We start from the raw sequence: 20,668 nt of genomic DNA, 5'->3' as shown, positions 1-20,668 counted from the left end.
AGCACATCAGGAAGATATATATGTGGGGTTCTGTAAGATCAGTGGTAGTCTTTTGTTTGTACCAGCTAATGATTGGTGGGTGCATTGAGTTATATTGTCTGCAGCACAGAAAATAGGCTCTTTGTCTCATCTAGTGTTTAGCCAGGGCACACTCCCACTTCCACCCTACCTAACTGCCACCCTTTCTCTCTTGTGGCATATCCAGGTTCCCTTTAAATCTATCTGCTATACTCACCTTAGCCAGTCCTAGAAGTTGTAAAATTATTACTGAAAGTCAACAGAGAAAGTACATCAGAGTCGGCATATCAAGTCCCTTCATCACTCCACCCATTCTCAGCACTTTGAGTAGCATAATTTCTCCTGAGAATCCTGTTGGATATATTTGTAATTTAATTATATTTCAGATTATGTGGGATCATATTCCCTGGGTCATAACTAACAAACCATGATGGTAACTCATTTGTGAAGAACACTGTCAAGTTATCGTAAGATCCTTTTTTCCCAAGAGAGAAGAATACCAGTCTCTTCAATTATCTTACTATTTTATACATTTAATTTCTGGTAGCAATCATCCTTCTAAATCTTTCTTGCACCTCCTTCAAGTGTTTTGTTCCATTTCACATTCCTTAAATTTGTCAGAATAGAGTAGAACAGTGGTTCTCAACCTTTTTCTTTCCACTCATATACCACTAAGTATTCCCTATGCCATAGGTGCTCTGTGATCAGTAAGGGATTGCTTAAGGTGAGATGTGAGTGGGAAGGGAAGGTTGAGAATCACTGCTCTAGACCCAATTGTTACTGAAATATTTTGCTAGAGAAAAATTGTCATTGGCCCATTTCCTTTGGAGTTATGAAACCATGCACATAACGAGTTAATTAGGTACGATTAAAACAGTGGTTTTCAAACTTTTTCTTTTCTTTCACCCACATCCTACCTTAAGCAATCCCTAACTAATCATGGAGCACCTATGGCATAGGGAATACTTAGTGGTATGTGAGTGGAAAGAAAAAGGCTGAGAACCACTGGCTCAGTAGAATGAGAAGGATTCTTCTACAGAGTAACAAGTTATCTTGAATATTCATACAGCTATGTAAACCCTACAATTTACAGAGTGTAGGATTACAATGAAAAGGAAGATCAATAGCACAAAGCAAGAGCACAGTATTGGGGTTTATTCAGGAGCCTGATGGCTACAAGGAAAAAAGGTCTTTTAGCCTGTTTGTTCATGCTTTCACCCTCTTAAACCTCGTCCCTACTAAGAGGATGGAGAAAAGAGTATGTCTGGAATGTGACGGGTGCTTCAGTGTGTTAACTGCCTTTTCTCAGGAGCAGGTGATGTCACTGGAGTCCATGGTGGGTGGTGGGGGGGGGAAATTTGCATGATATTCTGAGCTGCATTCACCACCTTCTGTAGCTTCCAATCTTGAGCAGAGCAGCTCCAGTCCCACACTGTAATGCATCCTGCAAGTCTGCTTTCGACAGTGCACCTGTAGAAGTTGTAGAGGGACGGTGGCGGGTGGGGAGGGGGATACACCACAAACTTAGGAATTGTTCCAGTTTCTTGACACTCTGGTGGCCCCTCTCCTGAAGCTAATGCTCATCTCCTTCATCTTATTGATGCTGAGGAAGAGGTTATTATCTTGGCAGCATGCCACTAGAATTTCAATTTCTTTCCTGTATTTTGTCTTTTAGTTATTTGATAACTGGCCCATTGCTATGGTGTTGTTGGCAAATTGCAAATTTGAAGATCAGTGCACCAAAATAGAGTACAGTACTTGCAGCAAAGTTTAATCCGAGTTTAACCTAACTTCTCTGCGTTTCATGTCTTATCCTCCAAAAATCAAATCCCCTGTTTAGTTATCGTTCTATGAATTGTTATCTTGTATTCTCCCCTGTCTCTCTTTGCGTGAACCACATTACTACTCCATTCTCCCATCATAGTCTGGGCTCATTGCCTACCACTAAAATGCCTCACCTGGAGCAGTTGAAATGATTTTAACACATATCTTTTCAACAACTTTATGGATGTTACTTTAAATGATGTCACTCATTGACTGCATCCACACTTATACTGGTACTTCCAAATCTCAATTCAAAATTGTTCTTATAAATTGAGACCAGCTTCAATCAGAGAGTTTTGATCTGTGACCCTTTTCCAAAGAAGAGGAAAGGAGTTCTCTGATTTTGTTATTGATATTTATAGACGGACCAACATCGCCAAAGTTTGACTGGCTGTTTATTTTATTGCCATTGGAGGGAGCCTGCTTTGTACAAATGGGCAGCAAGCTTCCAATCATGCGACAGTGACTGTGAACTACTTAGACTTCCAGAAGATGGGCAAGATGCATAAAAATGCAAATTCTTCACTCTGCCTTGTTTCCTGCCCTACTTTCTGCTTTGTATTTAAAAACATGAATCAAAAATCCCTCACTTCACGCTAAAGAGTTAAATGGTAACTCAGAATCGGAATTTAGTGTTATGAACATGTGCCATGAAATTCGTTGTTTTGAGTAGCATTATAGGTTCAAAATAGCTATAAATTACTTTTTTAAAAATTAGTGTTAGTGCAAAATAAGAGAAAAAGTGAGGTAGTGTCTGTGATTCATTGTCCACTCAGAAATCCAATGATAGGGAAGAAGCTGTTTTTGTACTGTTGGGTGTTCATCTTCAGGCTCCTGTACCTCCTTCCTGATGTTAGTAGTGAGAAGAGGGCATGGCCTGGGTGGTGAAGCCCCTTGAGAATAGAGGCAGCTTTTTTTAGACACTGCATCTTGTAGATGCCCTTAATGTAGTGAAGGCTGGTACCCATGATAGCTCTGGCGGTGTTTTATAATTCTCTGTAGTCTTTTCCTGTGCATTGGCATGCCTATACCAGATAGTGATATGACCAGTCAGAATGATCTCCACAGTACTTCTCTTCATCGTTACTGTGGTCTTGCAATCTTATTTAGATTCAAAGCAATTTCCACTTGTGTCTAACTCGCTGTAATAAAACTGGTTTTCAACCTTTTTCTCCACTCACCTGTGCCATAGTTGCTCTGTGGATAGTAAGAGATTACTTAAGGTGGTATGAGAGTGGAAAAAAAAAAGGTTGAGAACCACTGATCAATAAAAACAGGAAAAGCCATTCAGCCCTTAAATCTGCTTTACCGTTCAGTAAAATCATGGCTGTGACTTTAACTCCACCATTTTCTACGCTAACTCCATATCCTTTGATATCTAAAAAAATCTTGAATATAAAGTCATAGAGAGTCGTGCAGCACGGAAGTGAGCTCCTTGATCCACCAGTCCATGCTGACCTTTTTAACCAATCTATGTTCAACCCATTTTCTTGAAATAGGATCCTATCCTTTGTCTTTCCAGTCTAAACATCTCTTCAATATAATGATTGTTTTGGACTCCACCACCTCCTCTGGCAGTGAGTTCCAGATATTAACCACTCTCTGCCGGGATGGGCAAATGAACTTCCCCATCAAATCCCATTAAAAGCTCCTTCCATGTTAAACCTGTTTTTGACACAGCTACCATGTGATAAAGGTTTTAATCACATATACTATGTATGCTTATCATATTCTTGTGTACTCGTTCAATTCCAGCAACTACACATAGCACTAGCCTCCACGACCTCTTGGGTATAGATTTCCAAAGAATTTGGGTGAAGAAATGTTTTGTCTCAATCCTGAATGTATGGTTTCTTGTCTTCGTTCTTATTTTGGTACTGTATGGACTCAACCCCCCCACCACCACCACCCTCTGCTTCTACACAATCAGGGAATCATCAACTTTCCATCCACCCTGTTGAGCCTTTTTGTATGGATCTTTCCTGTGCATTGTTGTTGAGTGGAGCTCTTTGGTTTGCATTCATGGTGTCTTAATTTCATCCTGAGTAGAGAGAAAGATCTAGCAACAGGGAAGGCATTCCATTCAGGCGAGCTTTGTGAATTCATGTTGGTGTTTTCATTGACCACTTTGTATATATTTCTGTTTCCAGGCACTAACATTTGCATACAAACATGCCTTGACGAAGCAACATTTTGGACGGGCTTTGAAGTTTGCGACAAAAATTGTTGACAATAAGCCAAGTCAGGAAAACTGGAACAATTGTATTCAGGTGGGTGCATGGGTTCTTTCCTCACAAGGGAACAAAGGCAAACTGCTCCAGGCCAGCTTTGCACGGTGCAGCCAAAGGAGCATTCACTGTCATCCACAGGACATACCCTCAAACAAGTCGGTGGCTGGTTCCTCGCATTGTGAGATGGTGGATGCTGAGGTACAGGGTGATCTTTCTGAAGGTATAAAGGGTAAAGTCAAGCTAGTCAATAAGCAATGACCTTGAATGTGTGCTTTAGAAAGAGTGAACTTTAGAATATAAAAGTTGGGAAGTTATGTTGCAAAATGTTTACAAAACACTGGTTAGACCACACTTGGAGCAGTTCTGGTCTCCACACTCCAGGATGTTGTCTGGAATGGAGGACTTTAGTTCTGGGGAGAGATTGGATCAGCTTGGCTTGTTTTTCCAAGGAGGCTGATGTGACCTGACAGAGGTGTATAAAGTTCTAAGATAGGGGAGATGAAATGTATTTTTTTCATGGCAGAAGATTAAGGTGGGATGAACAAGCTTTAAAGTGGATTTAAGGGGAAGTTTTTGTTTACAGAGAATGGTTAATGGTTGGAACTCACTGCCAGAGGAGATGATTGAGTTGGGTCCAATCACAATGTTTAAGAGGTTTTATACAGGCACTTAGATAGTAAGGAACCAATTGCAGGCAAATTAGTTTTGTGTAAATGGATAAAAAGGTTGGATGGGAGGGGATGGGCTGAAGGGCCCACTTCTGTGAAGTATATTTCTACAACATCTTTCATGATCTTAGATTTAGCACCTGCTACCTATCACTTCCTGTTAACATTTACGTTAAATTAACAAGAAATTCAAATTCCGGTGGTTCACTCCAGCATGCAGTCAAAATAAAGCCAGCAGGTGTTGCAAGTGGAGGAGGGAGAGTGCAGCAGAGATTTGATTTCTGTGACCAGGGTGGAAGGAGGCACTAGGAAGGGGATTAGTATCCAGAGAGAAAACAGTGGGGCAGCAGGCAGATGGAAGTTATCTCTCAGACACTGGCATAGCCCCAGTGATCTATTTGTCACTTTAAAATTTAGAAAAAGCATAGGCTCTCTTGTTTTTAAATTCTTCACAAAGCTGCACATCAATGGACAGAGTGGCATCAGGGCTAAGAAAGCAGAGCAGGCATGGGGCGAAGAGTGCAAGGGAGAGGGAGTGGGGGTGTGCAGCATGGCATTGGGCAGAAAGAGGTGGGGAGGGTTGGTCGTGGGTGGCAAGGGGGAGGGAGGAGAGGGTTGGTTAGTGGGTGAGAAGAGAGAAGGGAGATGGGGAGGGATGAGTGGTGGGTGGGGAGGGATGAGTGGTGGGTGGGGAGGGTTGTGTGGTGATTGGAAGGGAGTTAGGTACTGTGTGGGGAAGGCTGTTGGGAAAAGTGGAGGTTAGGGTACTGGATGGGAGGCTTAGACACTGGATAGAGAGGGTGCTTGGTTACTAGGGGCAAAGGGGAGGGAAGTGTTTGGTGGGGAGCAGGAGGGGGTGTTTAGATGCTAGGTGGGGAGGTGAGTATGGCTGTTGGGTGAGGAAGGGGAGATTGGGTGCTGGATATGGTGGGGGGGGGGGGGTGGAGAGGATGCATGCCAGATAGGAACAACTGGGGGAGGGATTTTAGAGCTATTCTCAGCAGCTGTGCTTGCTGCACAATGCACTAGTGGCCTGAGCCACTGTATGTTTCAGAGATGCTCATCTGGTCTTTGCCCATTCATATTTCTTCATCATGTTTCCAACTATCAGACAGCAACTTGAAGGATGAAACAGGTAATTTCACACAAGGCAGCATGAATTTTTTTATGCTGCCAGTTTTAAATGTTTTTGAATTGGTGTTTTATTCTTTGTTGATGACTTTACTGGAAGTATTGGTGAATTAAGAAATTGTTGATTCAGCAAACATGTTTTCTCTTGCAGTTGATGAGTTCTCTGGGCTGGAAACACTGCGCCTCCTTCTACGAGAATTCACTGCTGGTGATGTATCCCCCGGATTATGTTCCGTTCTGAATGTTACTTGTGGAATGAAGACTCTGAGTGCATGTGTAATCAGTATTGGTTTGGGAGCACTCTGACAGACATTTGCAATGGACCTTGCATTTGTGTTATTTTCACCTTTCTCCTTTTTTAAAAAATAAATAGGATTGTTGAGGAATCGAAAAAAAGTGACAAAATGTTTGTTGGTGTTACTAAGTCTTCAGGTTCTGTTTGTTGCTCCCGAGGGATCTCCTCACATCACCTCAGTCATGGAACAGCTGAGGGACTCCTTCCTCCTTGTGTAAAATTCTATGGTTACCCTGGAGGGTGTTGCATTTTTCCTTCAATCTCACTTGTTTTCTCCATGCCTTCCTTTCTCCTTCCCACTGAACTGAAAGGAGCAAGTGCTTTATTCTGTTTGTGATTCGTAGTGTTAATTGATCCAAAAAATGATGCGCGGAGTCGATGTGATGCCCCTTCACAGAATGGCAAGGGGCTCTCCTAGGTCATTGTCTGAAAAAAACTGGGACATCTAAAGAGATTGGGTGAAACCTACTGAGGGACAGGCACAGGAGGAGGCTAGTCACCCTTTGGACTTGGGACCAAGGCTGAATTGTGTGGTGACTGCCCTTATCACATAACTCTGAATGGCTTCTGCCCATCAAAAGCATATCTGCGTCGATTTGCACATGCTCCGTTGCCCTTCAGCTTTGGCAGTTGATGTGCTGGGTGAGGAATATGGTTTGCATTTCCTTTCCCTTTGTGTGAACAGGAATGCAAGAAATCAGGAAGGGATGCACAGTCATTGTAGTGGTTAGCACCACACTATTACAGAGCCAGCGACCCAGGTTTGAATCCGGTGCAGTCTATAAGGAGTTTGTACATTCTTCCCATGTCTGCGTGTGTTTCCTCCCCACCCTTCAAAACGTATAGGGGTTGTAGTCAATTGGGTCTAATTGCACAGAAGGGCCTGTTACCGTACTGTATGTCTAAATTTGATTTACATCCAATTGCAAAACCGTGCTTTTATTTGTCGAAATGGAATTTTCACTTGCCTAGGGGCTCGTGGCCATGTGTCGGCTTTGTGCCCAAACACAAGTTCCACTCCCTGACCAATGTTCATTTGTGAGCTACGGTAACCTCTGGCCATGAAGATGCTGGCCATGGAGGTCGAAACTCACCTGGTTCACTGCTGTCTTGGTTTGGTTTCTGTCTGTCTCCAGAACCTCACCAGCATGATTCCCGGCTAAAATGTTCCAGTGGAGCCACCACCTGTTCAGAAGCAGCAAGCATGGTGTTTGCTGAGGATCCTCACACCCACAGAACAAATGAACATACAAATGTATAGGGATAGGGTGACAGAGATGGCGGAATCTGGAACAGTCTTCTGGAGGAAATTAGCAGGAAATGCGGAACATTCTCCCACTGATGCTGGTCGGTCCGCTGAGTGCCTCCAACAAAGTGTTTGTTGATTTAAAAATCAAGGAATTACAATTGTATGAATTGTGCCCCCAAACCTGTGGTATGCTCCCTTGTTCCACCGTCACATCATTGCTCTGAACCCGCCTTTCCTTGTTGCCCAGATAACTCTCTCTCCCGCGCCCTCCCCCCGCCTTCTCCTCTGGACCCCCTCTATCCTCAAGTTTCAGAAGTAAGATTTGCAAATGTTTCATACCTGAGACGAACAAAACTCAAAAGCCAACTGAGACGAGACGATCTATTAGGCCAATGAAAACACCATTAGTTCTTCATAGAATTGGATAAATATTCATAGGTTGCTTATGTTGTGCAATGCAGGTTTTAATATAAAAATAATTTCAGCTGTTGTTTATGTAAATGCTGTTTGATTATATATGAGAATGCATGATGTTGCTTTTTACGTGATAATTTTTTCAGAACAAAACAGATATATTCTTTATACTGCAGTGGGGATCAAGGTAGGTCCCCTTTGTGCCTTCATGTTGGAATGCCCTTTTGTAAATGCCTATCAGTGTTTATCAATTAACAATCAATATGCTGATTGACAACTGGCAATTTTCATGTCTATTTGGTGGAAATCTGTGGCCTGTGATGTTAAGGAAAGACTGCTAATTTACACACACTTACTGTCAACTGTGATAATCCATTCTGCAAATGATTACTGAATATTCAAGCCAAATAAATCATCAATGGTTCGACATAATTTATGTGTCTGTTCCCTGAAACTGATCATTCACAGACATAAAGGTTTATGGTACAGAAACAGGCAGGCCATTTAGCCCAATGTTCATGCTGACTGAGCTAGTCTCAATTACTTGGATTTAACCCATCTCCCTTTAAACCTTCCCTATCCAAGTAACTTGTCAAAATATATTTTAAACATTACGATTGTCCTCTCCTCTACTGCTTTCTCTGGAAACCTCTTTCAAATACCCACCACCTTCTGTGTGAAGAATGTATCTCTTGGCTCCCTTTGAAATCTTTCCCCTTCCCCCCCCCCCCTTTAATCTATGCCCTCTAGTCTTAGATGCCCCTTACCCTGTGAAAAAGACGATGATTATTTACCTTATTATTGACCCTAATGATTTTATAAATCTCTATAAGATCTGCTGTTAGCCTCCTATGCTCTGGGAGAAAAGTCCTCATGTATCCTTTTAATTGAGCACCATTAGTCCCAGTTACATACTCGTGAATCTTTTCTGCACCCTTTCCAACTTGATATTTTTCATATGGCTGTGTGACCAAAACTGTGCACCAAATGCAGGAGGCAGTCTCTCCAACGTCCTGTATAGAAAACATAATATATCGGATAAGAAGAGGTACAAGGACTGCCTAAAGAAATCTCTTGGTGCCTGCCACATTGACCACTGCCAGTGGGTTGATATCGCCTCAAACCGTGCATCTTGGCGCCTCACAGTTTGGCGGGCAGCAACCTCCTTTGAAGAAGACCGCAGAGCCCACCTCACTGACAAAAGGCAAAGGAGGAAAAACCCAACACCCAACCCCAACCAACCAATTTTCCCCTGCAGCCGCTGCAACCGTGTCTGCCTGTCCCGCATTGGACTTGTCAGCCACAAACGAGCCTGCAGCTGACGTGGACATTTACCCCCTCCAGAAATCTTCGTCCGCGAAGCCAAGCCAAAGAAGAACTTCTTTCAAGTGTGCTTAGACAGGACACTCTTGTCCTCCGGAGAGGCCTCACCTTCATCCCTCTTCCCCCACACCTTGTGTACACTGTTCACCTGCTGAGTTTTGCCAGCATTGTGTTTTACTGCAAACATTCATATTTTACTATTTTGTATTAGATGTTGGAAAACTTGCAATGCAAAAGAGTCCATTCTCCTATTTTGGTCTTTTAAGTAGATTATTCAAGTGCTATTTGCTGAATCAAGAGCAACTCCACTGCCTATTAAAGAGGATCTTATCAAGTTGCAATATTTTAATTCTTTTCGACAACGGTATTGTGTTCAGAATTGGTCACCTCATTGCAGGAATGGTGTGTAAGGTGGCAGACGAGATTTACTAGGATGCTGCTTGAATTGGAAAACGTGTCTTATGAGGAAAGGTTGTGCAAGCAAGAGTTTTTTTCCTTTGGAGCTATGGAGGATGAGAAGCAACAGTAGAGGAAAGATGATTACAAGAGCCATAGACAGAGAGCATTCTTTTCCCAGGGTAGTGATGGTCAATACTCGAGGATATCTGTTTAATGTAAGTGGAGCAAATTTTAGGGAAGACATAAGAGGTAGGTTTTTCTTTTACACGGAGAGTGGTGGGTGCCTGGTCGGAACAACATTGTGGGTCAAAGGGTCGAAACTGCTTTTCGATTGTGTTCTTTTGCAAATGACCAATCATTACCAACCCCTCCAGCCACCTTTTTAATTTAATCTTAGCTGGTTCCTTACGATTTTGCCTTTGTTTGTTAGATCTCTATTTAAGGGTAAGGTAAGATTTTTACACACAGAGTGCCTGGAATTCGTTGTCAGGAGGCTGGTACAATAGGGACATTTAAAAGACTCTCAGACAAGCACATGGATGTAAGAATATAGGTTATGGATGTGAGGGAGAATAGTTTGTTGAGTAGGTTTACATAGGTTGTCACAACATCGTGGGCTGAAGGGCCTGCACTGTGATGGAATGTTTTATCTTCTTCTGACTTTTATGCAAAACAATTGCTCTTTCTTCATCCCTGGTGAAGTTTCTTGTCCCCGCCATAATCAGAGTTTTCCTCTGCATGGTCAGACTTCTGTTCTGGAACCATTTCAGTCTACACTTGATTTTCATGTCATGACTCTGCATTAAAGTTATGTCTTGCATATCTAGATTCCACCTTTAAAAAAGGAAGTCCCCTAATATTTGTTTTAGGGATCAGTGTGTGAACATTCCAGGAATCATATAAGCTACTGGTTAACTCTTCTCTGGTTTCTGTACCAATTTGAAGGCCGATTCTGCTATTTTTATTATCCTAGGGACATCTATTTTAAGTCGAGTCTTTAGATAGGTGGTATTCATGTCAACTGCACTGAGGTCTCCAACCAGGTCAATATAGAAGGAGCAGGTATGACCTGTGAAAAGCTATCTCCTGGGTGAAGTGGAGATTCCAGATGAAAATGGAAATAAAGGACATCCAACACCTGTGGCAGGGCCAAAATGCCATGATCTGCTACAAAACTAAATCCAGTGAAGTAGCAGACAGCAAAACTTCACTCCCAGAGAAACTCAATACCTTCTACACCTGTCTGCACCCCTATGTCCCCTGATGATCCCATCTTGTCTCTACCTGAGAAAGTGCATGATGTCTTCAGGAGAGAATCTGAGGAAAGCACCCAGCCCGGACAGAGTACCTGGCCGAGTATTAAAAATCTGTGCTGACCAGCTTACCAAGGTATTCACAAATATCTTCAATATCTCACTGCAAGGTGTGGTACCACCTTTTTCAAACAGGTGTCAATCATACCGGAGTCCAAGAAGAGTAGTAACCTGCCTTAATGACTATCGGCCAGTAATACTTACATCAACAGTGAATAAGTGTTTTGAAAGAGTGATAATGGAGCATATCATCTCCTGTCTGAGTGGTGGCATGGATTCATTCCAGTTCACCTATCAGCAACAGATCTACAGTGGATGCAATTTCACTGCCTCTACACAAAGCCCTGGAACACCAGCACAGCAAAGATGCATACATCAGGATGCTCTTTTTTAACTAATGATCTGCATTTAACACCATCATCCCCCCAACTGTGTAAATGGATCATAGATTTCCTCATCTCCAAACCACAATCATTGAGGATTGGAAAGAACATCACATTCCCCATCAGTACCGAAGTACCACATGGCTGTGCTCTTAGCCTTCCTGCTCTACAACTATGTGGCTTGGTATGATAATAACATCATCTACAAATTTGCCTACAATACCATGGTAGTGGATTGTATAAAGAAAGGTGATGAGTCAGCATACAGGAGGGAGATTGAAAATTTGGCTGAATAGTGCAACAACAACCTTGCACTCAATGTAACCAAAGCCAAAGAGCTGATTGTTGACTTCAGGAAGGGAAAGCCAGAGGTATACAATCCAGTGATCTGTGGGGTTCAGAGTTAGAGAGTTTGAGCAAATTTAAGTTCTTGGGAGTCACTTTCTCGGAGGATCTTTCCTGGACCAAACACACTAAAGGTATCAAGAAGAAAGTACTTCAGCGCCTCTACTTCCTCAGGAGTTTGCGGAAGTTTTGTATAACACATTGGTGTGGCAAATTTCTGCAGAAGTGTGCTGACCTCTGAGCATAAAGCTCTGCAAAAGGTAGTAGACACAGCCCAGGACATCGCGGGCAAAACCCTCCACACTGTTGAGAACATCTGCAGGAAACACTCCTGTCAGAGAGAAACAGCAATCATCAAGGATGCACACCACCCACCACACATTCTGTTGCCATCAGGAAAGAGGTATCAGTGCCACAAGACTTGCACCACCAGGTTCAGGAACAGCTGCTCCCCCTCCACCATCAAACTCCTCAACAATAAACTCAATCAGGGTCTCATGTAAGGATTCTTACTTGTGCACTTCATTGATTTTCTTTTATTCACTGTATTGCACAATCAGTTTTTTTGCATTCGTTATCTGTTTACAGTTCTTTGTTTACATGTATACGCTATGTACAGGTTTTTTGCATTACCAATAAGTGGTAATTCTGCCTTGCCCGCAGAAAGGTTGTATGTGATGTCATGTATGTAGCCTCCATTGATTGTGTTCAACCATGGGTTCTGCACCTCTGGTTGTCCTCTCCAGAATGCAAACCATGGTAGAGTTGATATGGAGATTCATCCAACTGCACGAAAACCAACAAGGTCGGGTCAGATACAGCAATGAGCTCTCTGAACCCTTCTCCATTAACAATGGCGTGAAGCAAGGCTGTGTTCTGGCACCAACCCTCTTTTCAATCTTCTTCAGCATGATGCTGAACCAAGCCATGAAAGACCCCAACAATGAAGACGCAGTTTACATCCGGTACCGCACGGATGGCAGTCTCTTCAATCTGAGGCGCCTGCAAGCTCACACCAAGACACAAGAGAAACTTGTCCGTGAACTACTCTTTGCAGACGATGCCGCTTTAGTTGCCCATTCAGAGCCAGCTCTTCAGCGCTTGACGTCCTGCTTTGCGGAAACTGCCAAAATGTTTGGCCTGGAAGTCAGCCTGAAGAAAACTGAGGTCCTCCATCAGCCAGCTCCCCACCATGACTACCAGCCCCCCCACATCTCCATCGGGCACACAAAACTCAAAACGGTCAACCAGTTTACCTATCTCGGCTGCACCATTTCATCAGATGCAAGGATCGACAATGAGATAGACAACAGACTCACCAAGGCAAATAGCGCCTTTGGAAGACTACACAAAAGAGTCTGGAAAAACAACCAACTGAAAAGCCTCACAAAGATAAGCGTATACAGAGCCGTTGTCATACCCACACTCCTGTTCGGCTCCGAATCATGGGTCCTCTACCGGCACCACCTACGGCTCCTAGAACGCTTCCACCAGCGTTGTCTCCGCTCCATCCTCAACATCCATTGGAGCGCTTACATCCCTAACGTCGAAGTACTCGAGATGGCAGAGGTCGACAGCATCGAGTCCACGCTGCTGAAGATCCAGCTGCGCTGGATGGGTCACGTCTCCAGAATGGAGGACCATCGCCTTCCCAAGATCGTGTTATATGGCGAGCTCTCCACTGGCCACCGTGACAGAGGTGCACCAAAGAAAAGGTACAAGGACTGCCTAAAGAAATCTCTTGGTGCCTGCCACATTGACCACCGCCAGTGGGCTGATAACGCCTCAAACCGTGCATCTTGGCGCCTCACAGTTTGGCGGGCAGCAACCTCCTTTGAAGAAGACCGCAGAGCCCACCTCACTGACAAAAGGCAAAGGAGGAAAAACCCAACACCCAACCCCAACCAACCAATTTTCCCCTGCAACCGCTGCAATCGTGTCTGCCTGTCCCGCATCGGACTTGTCAGCCACAAACGAGCCTGCAGCTGACGTGGACTTTTTACCCCCTCCATAAATCTTCGTCCGCGAAGCCAAGCCAAAGAAAAAAAAGAAAAGCCTCCATTGATTGTGTTCAACCATGGGTTCTGCGCCTCTGGTTGTCCTCTCCAGAGTGCAAACCATGGTAGAGTTGATATGGAGATTCATCTGTGGCCCATGCATTGGACCCCCGTTCCAAGCTGATGACAGCTCGAAAGGAATTACTAAAGTCAATACAATTTGGTGCCAGCAGCATCGCAGGAGTTGCTATGCTGGTGCTGGGCACAGCAGTCAGTCACCTTTGCGACTCCGGATATTTCCTCGTGGTTTACTCCCAAAGTCTTTCCCATGAGTGGGTATAGCCACAAAGCAACGATGGTTTGAAATTGAAAATTTCCCTCTCCTAGAGGAGTAATGAGCCCTATCTGCCCGGAGCAACTGATTTCAAGGCACCGGTGACACACCTTTGTCCCTTCTCCTGTTAGTGAGAACAACTCTGCTGGGCATAAGAACTATGCCACACGTGAAGGCCAGGAGCTGGACTTGGTTGTCAGAGGTTGTTTGAGACGCACACCATGAAGAGCATTTGTGCAGCAATGGGAGCTCGTCCCCACTACCACCCTTGAGCCATATCAACCTTTAGAGCCATCTTGGATGTTTTCTGACAATAAATCCAAACTTTGTATCTGAATCTAATCTCCATATGGTCACAGGTGAATATCTCAGACTGAACAGAGTGTGAAGAGTGAGAAGTTGGCCAGAACAGGGAGTCAGGCATAAAACATGGGAGCAGAATTAGGCTTTTTAGCCCATCGAGTCTCTTCCATTTTTCAAATCATGGCTGATGTATTTTTCCTCATAACTCCATTCCCAAGCCTTCTCCCCATAACTTCTGACACCCTTACTATTCAAGAACCTGTCAACCTCTGCTTTAAATCTCCCTAATGACTTGGCCTCCACAGCCATCTGTGGCAATGAATTTCACCGGTCCCCACCTCTGGGTGAAGACATGAAGCTCGCATGAAATCTCACACTAAAGTGGCTAACCAGTGTAGTCCATTAAAATACGAGCCATGTGGAGCCTTGATAAATGAAAGCCACACAAATCAATTTAACCCTTTTGCTCTTTCGAGTACTGAAGCAATCAACAATATGATCGTTGGCGTCATCGACAATAGGCCTTTTCACACAGCAGAGTAAAATGAAGGTTCCCGTGAACCTGCGGTGTGAAAAGGTCGGCCCGGGAATGTGGAGAGCCACGTGGCCAAGGAAGCCTCGTGACATCAGCGCTTGCTGCTGCATCGCATAGTAATTAAAAATATATTTAACACCAGAGAACAGCAGGCTGCTTCAGCCATCGCGACAGCAACACATTGCAGGATGAATGGCCATCCTTGTTAACCATAATCCTGCACGCAGCTCGATTTCTCAGAGCAGTTCCAGCTGCATAAGGGATTATGGGATATAAAGTTGGCCATTCATCCTGCATTGTGCCAGTGTCGTGATGTGCTGAAGCGACCCCGAAGCATGTATGGGGTGGGTGGGGTGGATGGGTGGCCTACCGATTAGGGGGAGGGGCAGGCAAGCAATCAACAGATGGATTGGGGAGAAGGAGCAGGTGGCGAGCGAGTGACCGACGGACAGCCAGGAGGGAGTGGGTGGGTGAGAGACCATTGGACACGAAGAGGGAGCGGATGGACGATCGAAGGGGGGATCACTCCTGTGAATGCATCACATGTCATCAATTGGGGGTGGGACTCCCCTAAATTGTTGGGGAGGGTAAATTCCCAGGAATTTGGACCTCAGTGTGAAAGGCCCAGGAGGTCCTGCAATTCCCAGGGACAATGTAGGGTACCCTGCTCGGCTGCGGTGTGAAAATGCCTAATGTTCTTCCACATGGGATTTGTTTGAGATTATTCATAATTCTACAGGCTTTAATTTAAATCCCTAAATTCCAAGCTTATTATTACACTGCTTTGGTCAAATGGCACACAAATCTTTGATGGTCATGGATCAAAATGAGATGATTTTTGAGAAGCAGACAAGCCTGGGAGGAATTTTACGACATGATAAAATTGTGCTGTGGGTAAAAATCATGAACAATGAGCTTTAGTTGCAAGGATCAGAGAGCAGACCCCTCTGATCTCCCAGTGGAACGGGATTAGCTTACGATTTTGTCAAGATCTAATGCAGGCAACATTGTAGTCTTGTCATCAGAACCATTGTGCAAACAGAGCTGTTGGATAAGGAATAGATACTTTAATGATGGGGAGGTGGAGGAGAGTGCTTCCAAACAATGTGAGGGACTTGAACATACTGATGAAGAACAGCGCCTTGTCTGGTGAAAGTATTTCCTCTATTCATCCGTGAGGATGTGAATGTTAGTGCAACGTTATTACAGCGCCAGCGACCCGGGTTCGAATCCAGCGCAGTCTCTAAGGAGTTTGAATGTTCTCCCCATGTCTGTGTGGGGGTTTCGTCTCACTCTCCAAAACATACGGGAGTTGCAGGTTAATTAGGGTATTTGGACGGCTCCAGCTCGTGGGCCAGAGGGGCCTGTTACCATTGCTGTATGTCTAATTTAAAAAAAAATTCTATCACCTGTGCAGTGGAGACAATTAACAGCAGCTGATTAACCTGACTAACATACCTTTGGGAGGTGGAAGGAAATCGGAGCAACAGGAAGAAATTGATGTGTTGGCGGAGAACATTCAAGCTCACCACAGACGGCAATGGAGGTCAGGACTGAACACAGAGGGAGGTCTGGTGCTGTTAGGTAGCTGCACTACTGTATCACCTAAGTACCAGGGTGTATTACTGAAGGACTAAAGGTGACATCATTGGAGAGCTTCAACCATCAGCACTTTTTGAATTGTGGAGCCTGCTATAAACGCAGGAAAACATGCAAAGGATCTGTACAGACCAAGATATCTGTTTCATTGGTCTGTTTAAAGAGGGCACCATTTGACATTCTTCCTGAAAGTGCAGTGCCTGTGACGTGCTGCATCGAGCATGGGCTGGGCTCTCAGAGATGTTGTGAGGCAAGGACCTTCTGACTCTGGTAAATGTAGGTCGCTGATCCAAAATGCACATCAACAGCCTCATCTGGGATTTCACAGTTGGCAATAAACAAGATGAATGGTTAAATGCTGATGGGATTTTTAGGCCTTTTTACACAGAAAACCCACTTAATTGGCATGTGAACAAACCATCTTTAAAGCCAGCTTAGATTGTTCACACTGAACCAAGGAATGCCAGGTCAATACGACCTTTTACATAAGCAAGCCGATATTCTGGAGCAGAAGTTGACAGGACCTGCAGCATTTCAGCGTTGGCGTCCTGTGTGATACAGTGACATTTCTCTGGTAAGTCATCAATGTTTCACAGCCTTTGACCATCCTGGACCCAGCAAGTCCTAACCCTTTTAGAAGGAAGTCATTGTGAAATGCGTCGGCTCTGATACCACCTGCCTTGATAGTATGAGACATGGGATGAAAATAATTTCTGCCCCTTCCCTCCCCCCCATCCCATCTTTGTTGTGTTTATACAGGTAGGTGAAGTGGTTAAAAGGCTGTTAATTCCTATAATTTTACAGCTGTATAAAAGGGGGTATAGAGAATCACAGGCCCAACTGCCTCATTCTGTGCTAGTCCTGTTTACCTGCATTTGGTCCAGATTGTTCTAAGTCCTTCCCATCTATAAATTGCTTGTTCTTGACCCTGCTTCTACAGCATCCTCTGACACCTTGTTCCAGATATGGGTCAGCCTTGGAGTGTAAACATTGCTCAGGTCTATTACCCTCATCGTGCAATATCTGTCCTATGTGCTTGAAATGCCCTCAAGTCAGCTTTACACCACTGTCCGTGCAACACACCCAAGGGTTGTACAACACTAACGTCAAACAATTCACCAAAATGTGAGGTGGGGTGAAGTATTAATGTTGGACTAAAGTCAGTTTGGCACAAGCAACAATATTAACAATTTCCCCCACTGCCCTTCACCTTGCTCTTTACTCAAGGAAAACTTCACAGCAAACTGATCCACATCAGACACCATCTCCCTGGCCCCACAGGGGCCCGCAGCATCACTTCCATAACCATCAGCTCATTCCCAAACTCCATGACCATGTAATCAGGGAGGATTGATTGCAGCACCTCCTCCACCATCTCTCTTAACTGGGTCACCATAACTGCTTTAGCACCCATCTCTGCTAATGGGCCCATGCCTTTCCTCCCCTGCAGGCTGTAATCAGGGAGGATTGATTGCAGCACCTCCTCCACCATCTCTCTTAACTGGGTCACCATAAGGCTGTGTGCTCAGCCCACTTACTGTACACCCATGGCTGTGTGGTCAAACAGACTTTATCAAAACAGCTGTGGACAAGTGTGTCCAAACCAAATCATTCAAGGTTTTCCCCAACCAGAAGCCTTGGATGTAAAAGGAAATCTGGAACCTGCTGAGAGCCAGATCATAGGCATTTAAATTTGGAGATCCAGATCAATTCAGAAGGAGCAGACCTGAACTACAAAAAGCCACCTCCCAGGCAAAGTGATGATTGCGAATGAAAATGGAAACGACGAAGGCTAACTGACAACTGTGACAGGACCTAAATGACGTAAACTGCTACAAAACCAATCTCTGTCCGGATCTGAGGATGACGTGTGGGCTGCCTTCAGGAGAGTGAATCTGAGGAGAGCATCCAGTCTGGCTGAGTATTAAAAATCTGTGCTGACCAACTTATCAATGTATTCACAGATATATTCAACATCTCACTCCAGCAGGGCATGGTAGCCACCTATTTCAAACAAGCATCAATCATACCAGTGCCAAAGAAGGGTGCAGTAACCTGCCTTAATGAATTGACCAGTAGCACTTACATCAACAGTGATGAAGTGTCTTGAAAGGCTGGTGTTGAAGCTTATCAGCTCCTGTTTGAGCTGTGACATGGATCCATTCCAATTCTGCTAATGCAGCAAAAGGTCTACGTTAGATGCCATCTCACTGGCTCTACACAAAGTGCTAGAACACCTAGAAAACAAATATACATTCATTAGGATGCACTTTATTGACTACTGTTCAGCATTTAACACCATCATTCCCTCAAAACTGATCAGCATACTCCAAGACCTGGAACTCAACATCCCACTGTGTTATTGGATCCTGGATTTCCTCACCTCCAGACCACAATCAGTGAGGATTGATAAGAATATCTCCTCCACAGTCTCCATCAGTACTGGAGCACCACAGGGCTGTGTTCTTAACCCCCTACTCTACACCTCCACCTTCCCCCCCCCACCCCGTGGCTTGGTATGACAATAACAGCATCTACAAATTTGCTAACGTTACCACTGCAGTGGGTTGTATAAAAAAAGGCGAGTCAGCATACGGAAGGAGATTAAGGAAGAGGAACCCATTCATTTTCCAGTTGATGCAGTTAAACATGAAAATCTGCAGATGCTAGGGTCGAGTGCAATACATAGAAGTGTTGGGGTAACTCAACAGATCATGCAGCATCCATAGGAAGTTGAGAATAACCAGCCCTTTGACCTGAAATGTTGATTACCCTTTACATCCAATGGATGCTGTGTGACCTGCTGAGTGTGCCCAGCACATTTGTATATTCCAATTGATACATATGTCTACTCTGTCTCCCCAACCTTGTCCCTAACACTCAATCCTCTGATGAATTGTTAGTCTTAAGAGATGGTAAGTTGGTTTCAGATTAACACTGGACACAAATGATCAGACTTATTGAAACCATTTTTATCAGGATGGAAAAGACAGCTTCCACCTGTTGAAGAAGATCCTTTTGCCTTTTACATGAACAGTGGGATATCATCAAATATTGCCAAACAGGATTTAAACATGTGTCTATATCTAGAATGGCAGTAAATATTGCAAAACTGGAAAGGTAATTATTAACTTGTGGGAGTTGCACACATAGACTGTCTGAACAAAAGATGTTTGTCAGGTGAACCACAATCAATGGAATGACCGAATGATACACTGACTAGGAAGCCTTTCACCAATGTTAGTTCCATGCTTTTGCTGTCCTCAACCTGCTTATCAGGTCTTTGCTCAGAGTCCAGCAACATTTACTTGTGCTGCTTCTCTCCTGTTCTCCCTGAAAGTCAGTTAAATCTCGGGACTTCTCCACCCTGGGGACATAGAAACATAGAAAATACATGCAGGAGTAGGCCATTTGGCCCTTCAAGCCTACACCAACATTCAATATAATCATGGCTGTTCAGTACCCAGTTCCGGCCTTCTCCCCATACCCCCTGATCCCCTTAGCCACAAGGGCCAAATCTAACCTACTCTTAAATATTGGCAAGGAATCGGCCTCAACTACTTCCTGTGGCAAAGAATTCCACAGATTCACCACTCTGAGAGAAGAAATGTTTCCTCATCTCAGTCCTAAAAAACTTTTCCCTCATGCTTAAACTCTTACCCCTGGTTCTAGTTTTTCCCAGCACTGGAAACAACCTTCCTGCATCTGTCTAAATCCTTAAGAATTTTATATGTTTCTATAAGATCCCCCCTCAATCTTCTAAATTCCAGCGAAATCAAGCCTAGTCTATCCAACCTTTCTTCATATGCAAGTCCTTCCATCCCTGGTATCAGTCTAGTGATTGGAGATATTTGAAGAGGGTAAGTCTTTGGGAGGGGAGGGGCAAATCCTGCACCTGATCAGCCACAGACACATTGAGAGGTGGGGCTAAGTGGACTTGTCTCACCACCTATTTGGGGAGCTCCTTCCAGATCACCACAGCTCACCATGTGAAGGCAATGGTTCTACTTCCTTCCTCTTTGGTCCTTCTCACTTCAGCTCCTTCGATTTTCAAATTTCCTCATTCAATCTGTTAAAACCTTACAGAATTTTGAAATTTTCTGTCAAATCCTAAACATGACAATTTATTCTAGAACAGCCATCTGGCAGCTAAAAGGGTTCGCATTACTAGTGACGTACAATAAACTTTCCCTATATTTGCACTTCGGTTAATGAAGAGATGAGTAAAACTGCCCAGCAAATGTTGATTTGTTAAAGAGATGATACAGGTTAAAAATGGATTGTTATTTTCATTGGTGTATAATTCA

The 20,668-nt window shown here is 44.0% G+C and overlaps 1 protein-coding gene across 1 annotated transcript in view; it reads left to right on the top strand.

The window, feature by feature from the left end:
* Positions 1-8,262, top strand: part of LOC138740629 (tripeptidyl-peptidase 2-like) — a 128,386-nt gene extending 120,124 nt beyond the window's left edge. The window contains exons 28-29 of the mRNA XM_069893545.1: positions 3,993-4,112; positions 6,024-8,262. Coding sequence (XP_069749646.1) covers positions 3,993-4,112; positions 6,024-6,113 — 210 coding nt within the window. The 3' untranslated portion in view covers positions 6,114-8,262. The remainder of the gene's footprint in view (positions 1-3,992; positions 4,113-6,023) is intronic.
* Positions 8,263-20,668: the final 12,406 nt, after the last annotated feature.

Source organism: Narcine bancroftii, chromosome 8, assembly GCF_036971445.1.
Source record: "Narcine bancroftii isolate sNarBan1 chromosome 8, sNarBan1.hap1, whole genome shotgun sequence".
In the NCBI taxonomy this organism is placed as follows: Eukaryota; Metazoa; Chordata; class Chondrichthyes; order Torpediniformes; family Narcinidae; genus Narcine; species Narcine bancroftii.
This window is presented reverse-complemented; position numbering and strand designations above follow the sequence as displayed.